General features: G+C 47.1%; 1 protein-coding gene across 1 annotated transcript; it reads right to left on the bottom strand.

Moving 5' to 3' along the window:
* Positions 1-2,505: 2,505 nt before the first annotated feature.
* On the bottom strand, positions 2,506-6,627 carry LOC121008023 (uncharacterized protein K02A2.6-like). The gene has a single exon (XM_040440296.1). It carries the CDS (start codon positions 6,625-6,627, stop codon positions 2,506-2,508), a length of 4,122 nt encoding a protein of 1,373 aa, XP_040296230.1.
* Between the last annotated feature and the right edge of the window lie 3,346 nt (positions 6,628-9,973).

Here is a 9,973-nt window from a genome sequence, read left to right as displayed (position 1 = left end):
TCTAGGAACAGGACCCAGGAGCTCCTCCGAGACCCATCGCTGTAAAAGTTCTTGATTTCCAGGATAAGAAAATATACTGAGAATAGTAAGAGAAAAGGAGGCTGGAATGTAGAGTGAAGGGAATGGGGCTGAGCGGCCATACCGAGCACAACCGTTATTCAATGTGCGGAGCTCGGAGAGCTGAGAAGAGGCCATGGCGCTACTGTGAGCACTGCTGCCTTCTCCAACAGCTGATCGGCCGGGGACCAAGTGTCAGACGCCAACCAATCAGATACCGATGACCTAACCAGAGAAGAAGTCATCAGGAGAAAAGCTTAGGAAAAGCTGTGGAATACTGTCTGCTGAGCTGTGTATCTAATCCTGTCCTGTGTGATACTGTCTGCTGAGCGGTGTATCTAATCCTGTCCTGTGTGATACTGTCTGCTGAGCGGTGTATCTAATCCTATCCTGTGTGATACTGTCTGCTGAGCGGTGTATCTAATCCTCTCCTGTGTGATACTGTCTGCTGAGCTGTGTATCTAATCCTCTCCTGTGTGATACTGTCTGCTGAGCTGTGTATCTAATCCTCTCCTGTGTGATACTGTCTGCTGAGCGGTGTATCTAATCCTGTCCTGTGTGATACTGTCTGCTGAGCGGTGTATCTAATCCTATCCTGTGTGATACTGTCTGCTGAGCGGTGTATCTAATCCTCTCCTGTGTGATACTGTCTGCTGAGCTGTGTATCTAATCCTCTCCTGTGTGATACTGTCTGCTGAGCTGTGTATCTAATCCTCTCCTGTGTGATACTGTCTGCTGAGCGGTGTATCTAATCCTATCCTGTGTGATACTGTCTGCTGAGCTGTGTATCTAATCCTGTCCTGTGTGATACTGTCTGCTGAGCTGTGTATCTAATCCTCTCCTGTGTGATACTGTCTGCTGAGCGGTGTATCTAATCCTATCCTGTGTGATACTGTCTGCTGAGCGGTGTATCTAATCCTGTCCTGTGTGATACTGTCTGCTGAGCTGTGTATCTAATCCTATCCTGTGTGATACTGTCTGCTGAGCGGTGTATCTAATCCTATCCTGTGTGATACTGTCTGCTGAGCTGTGTATCTAATCCTCTCCTGTGTGATACTGTCTGCTGAGCGGTGTATCTAATCCTATCCTGTGTGATACAGTCTGCTGAGCGGTGTATCTAATCCTACCATGTGTGATACTGTCTGCTGAGCGGTGTATCTAATCCTCTCCTGTGTGATACTGTCTGCTGAGCGGTGTATCTAATCCTATCCTGTGTGATACTGTCTGCTGAGCGGTGTATCTAATCCTATCCTGTGTGATACTGTCTGCTGAGCGGTGTATCTAATCCTATCCTGTGTGATACTGTCTGCTGAGCGGTGTATCTAATCCTACCATGTGTGATACTGTCTGCTGAGCGGTGTATCTAATCCTCTCCTGTGTGATACTGTCTGCTGAGCTGTGTATCTAATCCTCTCCTGTGTGATACTGTCTGCTGAGCTGTGTATCTAATCCTCTCCTGTGTGATACTGTCTGCTGAGCGGTGTATCTAATCCTATCCTGTGTGATACTGTCTGCTGAGCTGTGTATCTAATCCTGTCCTGTGTGATACTGTCTGCTGAGCTGTGTATCTAATCCTCTCCTGTGTGATACTGTCTGCTGAGCGGTGTATCTAATCCTATCCTGTGTGATACTGTCTGATGAGCGGTGTATCTAATCCTGTCCTGTGTGATACTGTCTGCTGAGCTGTGTATCTAATCCTATCCTGTGTGATACTGTCTGCTGAGCGGTGTATCTAATCCTATCCTGTGTGATACTGTCTGCTGAGCTGTGTATCTAATCCTCTCCTGTGTGATACTGTCTGCTGAGCGGTGTATCTAATCCTATCCTGTGTGATACTGTCTGCTGAGCGGTGTATCTAATCCTGTCCTGTGTGATACTGTCTGCTGAGCGGTGTATCTAATCCTCTCCTGTGTGATACTGTCTGCTGAGCTGTGTATCTAATCCTGTCCTGTGTGATACTGTCTGCTGAGCTGTGTATCTAATCCTGTCCTGTGTGATACTGTCTGCTGAGCTGTGTATCTGTTATGTCCCCTGGACACTCTGTGTCTCTCAGGTACTGCTGGCAATGCTGCCAGTATCTGCTCAGCAAGTTACACACACAGGCCGATGTACTACTTAACCAGAGCAAGGTTTATTACTCAGAACATTATGGCATTCTTACATGGAGGAGTCTTATTCCAAACAGCTTCTGTCCTTATCAGATGTAATCCCTTCTCAGCCTCATGTGTCTGCTTCCAGTTCCCCTCACACACCGTCTGACTTCCTGGTACAGCTCCTCCTCCCCCATCATGCATCAGGAGAAAGAGGCTAAAGGTCACAGTGATCTATCACAACATCACACCTCCTTTCCTTCCCAAAAAAAAAAAAAAAACATAACAAGAGAACAAAATGTTGAACACATAACATAACAAGGCAAGCGAGATCAATTCAGCAAGTAGTATCTCCAACTCAGTTCTGTGATTTCCGCAGCACTTCATGAGCCCTTTGTCTCTGTTCCCTGACCTCCAATGTGTCCCGTAAGATTTCAGCACTTTGCCAGCGAGGCGTTTGACGTCTTTGACGGGTAGACTTACGCAGAGGCACAGCACCGGGAGGGATAGAGTCAGTCAAGGGTTCTGGAGATGTCAGTGGGCGTCCCACAGACAAATCAGGCTCTGTAACTCCAGGCACATGTCCGGGCTCCTCAGGAATATGGTCACCAACCAGTTCAGGGTTTGGTTGTAAACTTGTGGGATCATGCCAGACACCATGCCATATGTCACCAGCAGAGTTCAGAGTAGACTCTGGTGGGCGGTTAGAAAGAGGGGTCGGTTTTGTCACTAGTGGCCGGCAAATGCGTTTCCTCAATTGTGAAAGGTGTCGCCGAACACAAATGCCTTCCTCCAGGCGGACAAGGTACATTCTTCTGCCAAGAGTTCCATCAATAACGCCCGGAAGCCAAGGAGGCAAAGCTCTGTAATTCCGAGACCATACAAGATCACCGGCACGGAATCCCAGACGGCCCGGCGGAGGAGGTGTTGGTGACTGTTCCTGCGGACGAACTAAATCAAGTTTGGTGCGGAGATGCCTGCCAAACATAAGAAAAGCCGGTGACAGCCCAGTAGTAGCGTGTTTCGTGTTACGGTACATGATCAAGAATTCCAGCAGCTTCTCTTCTGACAGTCCAACCTGGTCCAGAGTGGACAGTAAGTGCTTCTTAAATGTCTGCACAAATCGTTCTGCCAGCCCATTTGAAGCTGGATGATAAGGAGCTGTTTTGTAGTGTTGGACGCCCAAGCCACTAAGGAAGGATTGAAACTCATGCGATGTAAATTGAGTTCCATTGTCGGAGACTATGGCTGTTGGCAAGCCATATTGAGCAAAGAGCTTCCTTAAGACTAGAATGGTAGCAGCTGAGGTAATAGAAGGCATTAGAAAAACCTCCGGCCATTTTGAATGCGCATCTACCACGATCAAATACATTTTACCCTGGATGGGGCCAGCAAAATCAAGATGGAGTCTGGACCACGGTTCTGTTGGCCATGGCCAAGGTTGCAGGGTTCCTCTCTTTTGGGGTCGCTGGGCTTGACAGCACCCAGGACATTGAGCAACATAATCTTCAATTGCTGTATCCATTTGTGGCCACCAAACATAGCTCCGGGCTCGCTGCTTCATGCGCACCACACCAGGATGGCCTTCATGCAGTATCCTTAGCATGGTTGATTGCAAGTACTGGGGTACAATCACTCTATTGCCCCATTGTAGGCAACCAGTATTAGTCACAAGCTCACATTTTCTGGCAAAGTACGGACGAAATTCACCTGAAACTCTCTCTGGCCATCCAGTCTGAACATAAGAGAATATCTGAGACAGGAAAGGATCTGTGGCTGTATGTCTGGCAATCAGGGAGGTGGACATGCAAGATTGTGGCCTGTGTACTTCCACTACACGTACCTCTCTTAGTGGGTGGTCATCTCTTAGTGGCAATCTGGAAAATGCATCTGCATTGCCATGGGTATCATGGGAGCGGTATCTGATAGAATAAGCATAAGCTCCTAAAAATAAAGCGTACCTTTGTAAGCGAGATGCAGTTGTTGTAGAAATTCCTTTCTGAGGGTTCAGTATTGACAACAGAGGTTTGTGGTCAGTGATAAGTGTGAACTCCCGACCATAGATGTACGCGTGAAATTTTTTTGTGGCCCATACAATGGCCAAAGCTTCCTTGTCAATCTGGGAGTAGTTTTGTTCCGCTGAGGTTAAAGACCTGGAGGCAAAAGAAATGGGGCGCTCCGTGCCATCCGGCATGACATGGGAAAGCACGGCACCCAGTCCATAAGGCGAGGCATCACAAGCCAGGATGACGGGTTTCTTTAAATCATAGTGGACCAGAACTCGAGAAGACAGAATGAGTTCTTTAGAAAGCCGAAAAGCTTCTTCACATTTGTCTGTCCATATCCATTTAGCTCTTGCATCCAGTAAGCGATGTAATGGGTAGAGCTGGTGTGCTAGGTTCGGCAAGAAACGGTGGTAGTAATTTAGGAGGCCAAGGTAAGACCTGAGCTGGGTGACATTCCGGGGGGTAGGGGCATGGGTAAGGGCTTTAACCTTTTCTTCAGTAGTGTGTAACCCATGTCGGTCCACCGTGTGGGCACAAAACTCCAGCTGAGACTTGAGAAATTCGCATTTTGAAAGATTGACACGTAAACCATACTTTTGGAGTCTCTCTAGCACAGCTTCAACATTCATTCTGTGTTCTTCATCAGTGGGACCAGTGATGAGCATGTCATCCAGTAGACATTGGGTGAAAGGTATTCCTGCCAGTACCTCATCCATGATCCGCTGCCAGATGGCTGGAGCTGGGGCTATGCCAAAAACCATGCGGTTATACTGGAATAATCCTTTATGAGTGTTAATGGTCAACAGATGGCGTGAATCTGGGTGTACTTGCAGTTGCAGGTAAGCTTGCTTTAAGTCTATTTTTGTAAACTTTTGCCCCCCAGCCAGTGAGCCAAATAAATCTTCAAGTCGAGGCAATGGGTATTGATCCACAAGAAGTTGGTTGTTCAGAGCTACCCTGAAATCACCACAAATCCTAATGTCTCCATTCTTTTTCTTGACAGGCACAATTGGTGATGCCCATTCACTTCTATCCACTTTCGTTATGATCTTTTCAGCCAATAGGTGGTCCAGCTCTGCTTCCACTTTTTTTCGCAAGGCAAAAGGTACTGATCTTGCCTTACAAAAACGAGGTGTAGCACCAGGCTTCAAGAGGAGGTGGGCCATCTTTCCTTTTACGGTGCCCAAAGAGTCCTCAAAAACCTCTTTAAAACGTGACTTCAGGGATTCCACCCAATGGTCTACTTTAGAAAGCAATGTACATTGGGCAATGGTAAAAGGAGGCATGCCCAGGGCTTTGATCCAGTCCCTTCCATACAGCGGAGGACCTCCATTCCTTACAACATAAAGGCGTAGACTTTGACTGCGGTTGCCTAATGTAACAAGGGGTTTTACATAACCCAAGGGCTGTAGTAGTTCCTTGCTGTAGGTTTGTAGTGTGAGCTTTGTAGGTTTTAGCGGCAGGGACAGACCCGATGCTTTTAAATCAGTCCATGAAATGACAGACACAGCTGCCCCTGTATCAACATCCATGGAGACAGGACAGCCATTGAGTGTGACATCCACTTTAATCGCAGGAGTACTCCCAGTTACTCGAAACAGTCCAACATGCTGGACACATGTCTCCTCATCAGAGCTAAAACCGTTATTGTCCATATCCACACGGAATGTCTGTTTACGTCTATCTTTTGTGGTAGCGTTCGGGGAGCGAGAGCTGCGGCAAACGCGCCCAATATGACCAGTCTTTCCACAGCGAAAACAAACGACATCCTTGAACTTGCAAGCCGGCGCACTGTGAGTAGTGTTACCACAACGGTAGCAAGTCGGGGTCCCAGAGACAGAAGAATTAGGGTGGCGAGGTTTAAGCTGAGTGGCAGGGGACGGGCGTCTCGAGCGTTGAGTGATAGCAGTGTGGAATATTTCCTCACCCTGGCTTGCAGGAGTTGTAGGTGGTGCCTTCAGTAGGGTGGCGTCCCGTGTTGCCAACTCCATGACCGTAGCAAGGTCAGTGGCTTTCGTCAGAGTCAAGTCGGGTTCTGTGAGTAAACGTTTCTGTATGGCTGGGTCGCAGAGTCCCATGACGAACATGTCACGGAGAGCCGTCTGTAGGTAGTCTCCAAACTGACAAGTGGCAGCTAGTTTACGTAAAGCAATGATATATGTCTTTATATCCTCCCCGGCCTGCTGCCTTCTACTGTAGAATTTAAACCGCTCTGCGATTTCTAACGGCTTCGGGTTGTAGTGTGTATGTAGCGTCTGAATTAACTCAGGCAGGGACTTAGAGGCTGGCTTGTCTGGAGAAACAAGGTCTCTGAGGGTTCCATATGCAGCTTGACCCAATGCAGTGAGAAAAACTGCAACTTTCTTTTCAACAGTCACATTATTTGCTTCCATATACTGTTCCAGCCTCTCCGCCCAGGAGATCCATGACTCAGCTGCAGGATCAAATGGTTGAATAAACCCTATGAAGGCCATGTGTGCTAAAATCCACAATCCTCGTCGCCACTGTTATGTCCCCTGGACACTCTGTGTCTCTCAGGTACTGCTGGCAATGCTGCCAGTATCTGCTCAGCAAGTTACACACACAGGCCGATGTACTACTTAACCAGAGCAAGGTTTATTACTCAGAACATTATGGCATTCTTACATGGAGGAGTCTTATTCCAAACAGCTTCTGTCCTTATCAGATGTAATCCCTTCTCAGCCTCATGTGTCTGCTTCCAGTTCCCCTCACACCCCGTCTGACTTCCTGGTACAGCTCCTCCTCCCCCATCATGCATCAGGAGAAAGAGGCTAAAGGTCACAGTGATCTATCACAACATCACAGTATCTAATCCTGTCCTGTGTGATACAGTCTGCTGAGCTGTGTATCTAATCCTCTCCTGTGTGATACTGACTGCTGAGCTGTGTATCTAATCCTATCCTGTGTGATACTCCCTGCTGAGCTGTGTATCTAATCCTGTCCTGTGTGATACTGTCTGCTGAGCTGTGTATCTAATCCCATCCTGTGTGATACTGTCTGCTGAGCTGTGTATCTAATCCTCTCCTGTATGATACTGTCTGCTGAGCTGTGTATCTAATCCTATCCTGTGTGATACTGTCTGCTGAGCTGTGTATCTAATCCTCTCCTGTGTGATACTGTCTGCTGAGCTGTGTATCTAATCCTATCCTGTGTGATACTGTCTGCTGAGCTATGTATCTAATCCTATCCTGTGTGATACTGTCTGCTGAGCTGTGTATCTAATCCTCTCCTGTGTGATACTGTCTGCTGAGCTGTGTATCTAATCCTCTCCTGTGTGATACTGTCTGCAGAGCTGTGTATCTAATCCTGTCCTGTGTGATACTGTCTGCTGAGCTGTGTATCTAATCCTATCCTGTGTGATACTGTCTGCTGAGCTGTGTATCTAATCCTATCCTGTGTGATACTGTCTGCTGAGCTGTGTATCTAATCCTGTCCTGTGTGATACTGTCTGCTGGGCAGTGTATCTAATCCTATCCTGTGTGATACTGTCTGCTGAGCGGTGTATCTAATCCTGTCCTGTGTGATACTGTCTGCTGAGCTGTGTATCTAATCCTATCCTGTGTGATACTGTCTGCTGAGCGGTGTATCTAATCCTATCCTGTGTGATACTGTCTGCTGAGCTGTGTATCTAATCCTCTCCTGTGTGATACTGTCTGCTGAGCGGTGTATCTAATCCTATCCTGTGTGATACAGTCTGCTGAGCGGTGTATCTAATCCTACCATGTGTGATACTGTCTGCTGAGCGGTGTATCTAATCCTCTCCTGTGTGATACTGTCTGCTGAGCGGTGTATCTAATCCTATCCTGTGTGATACTGTCTGCTGAGCGGTGTATCTAATCCTATCCTGTGTGATACTGTCTGCTGAGCGGTGTATCTAATCCTATCCTGTGTGATACTGTCTGCTGAGCGGTGTATCTAATCCTACCATGTGTGATACTGTCTGCTGAGCGGTGTATCTAATCCTCTCCTGTGTGATACTGTCTGCTGAGCTGTGTATCTAATCCTCTCCTGTGTGATACTGTCTGCTGAGCTGTGTATCTAATCCTCTCCTGTGTGATACTGTCTGCTGAGCGGTGTATCTAATCCTATCCTGTGTGATACTGTCTGCTGAGCTGTGTATCTAATCCTGTCCTGTGTGATACTGTCTGCTGAGCTGTGTATCTAATCCTCTCCTGTGTGATACTGTCTGCTGAGCGGTGTATCTAATCCTATCCTGTGTGATACTGTCTGATGAGCGGTGTATCTAATCCTGTCCTGTGTGATACTGTCTGCTGAGCTGTGTATCTAATCCTATCCTGTGTGATACTGTCTGCTGAGCGGTGTATCTAATCCTATCCTGTGTGATACTGTCTGCTGAGCTGTGTATCTAATCCTCTCCTGTGTGATACTGTCTGCTGAGCGGTGTATCTAATCCTATCCTGTGTGATACTGTCTGCTGAGCGGTGTATCTAATCCTGTCCTGTGTGATACTGTCTGCTGAGCGGTGTATCTAATCCTCTCCTGTGTGATACTGTCTGCTGAGCTGTGTATCTAATCCTGTCCTGTGTGATACTGTCTGCTGAGCTGTGTATCTAATCCTGTCCTGTGTGATACAGTCTGCTGAGCTGTGTATCTAATCCTCTCCTGTGTGATACTGACTGCTGAGCTGTGTATCTAATCCTATCCTGTGTGATACTCCCTGCTGAGCTGTGTATCTAATCCTGTCCTGTGTGATACTGTCTGCTGAGCTGTGTATCTAATCCCATCCTGTGTGATACTGTCTGCTGAGCTGTGTATCTAATCCTCTCCTGTATGATACTGTCTGCTGAGCTGTGTATCTAATCCTATCCTGTGTGATACTGTCTGCTGAGCTGTGTATCTAATCCTCTCCTGTGTGATACTGTCTGCTGAGCTGTGTATCTAATCCTATCCTGTGTGATACTGTCTGCTGAGCTATGTATCTAATCCTATCCTGTGTGATACTGTCTGCTGAGCTGTGTATCTAATCCTCTCCTGTGTGATACTGTCTGCTGAGCTGTGTATCTAATCCTCTCCTGTGTGATACTGTCTGCAGAGCTGTGTATCTAATCCTGTCCTGTGTGATACTGTCTGCTGAGCTGTGTATCTAATCCTATCCTGTGTGATACTGTCTGCTGAGCTGTGTATCTAATCCTATCCTGTGTGATACTGTCTGCTGAGCTGTGTATCTAATCCTGTCCTGTGTGATACTGTCTGCTGGGCAGTGTATCTAATCTTATCCTGTGTGATACTGTCTGCTGAGCTGTGTATCTAATCTTATCCTGTGTGATACGGTCTGCTGAGCTGGGTATCTAATCCTATCCTGTGTGATACTGTCTGCTGAGCTGTGTATCTAATCTTATCCAGTGTGATACTGTCTGCTGAGCTGTGTATCGAATCCTGTCCTGTGTGATACTGTCTGCTGAGCTGTGTATCTAATCCTATCCTGTGTGATACTGTCTGCTGGGCTGTGTATCTAATCCTATTCTGTGTGATACTGTCTGCTGAGCTGTGTATCTAATCCTCTCCTGTGTGATACTGTCTGCTGAGCTGTGTATCTAATCCTATCCTGTGTGATACTGTCTGCTGAGCTGTGTATCTAATCCTATCCTGTGTGATACTGTCTGCTGAGCTGTGTATCTAATCCTGTCCTGTGTGATACTGTCTGCTGGGCAGTGTATCTAATCTTATCCTGTGTGATACTGTCTGCTGAGCTGTGTATCTAATCTTATCCTGTGTGATACGGTCTGCTGAGCTGGGTATCTAATCCTATCCTGTGTGATACTGTCTGCTGAGCTGTGT

Source organism: Bufo bufo, chromosome 7, assembly GCF_905171765.1.
Source record: "Bufo bufo chromosome 7, aBufBuf1.1, whole genome shotgun sequence".
Taxonomy (NCBI): Eukaryota; Metazoa; Chordata; class Amphibia; order Anura; family Bufonidae; genus Bufo; species Bufo bufo.
This window is presented reverse-complemented; position numbering and strand designations above follow the sequence as displayed.

What these genes read in the sequence shown, in the direction of transcription:
- LOC121008023 (XM_040440296.1), bottom strand. Translation starts at nt 6,627, where the DNA reads ATGGCCTTCATAGGGTTTATTCAACCATTTGATCCTGCAGCTGAGTCA.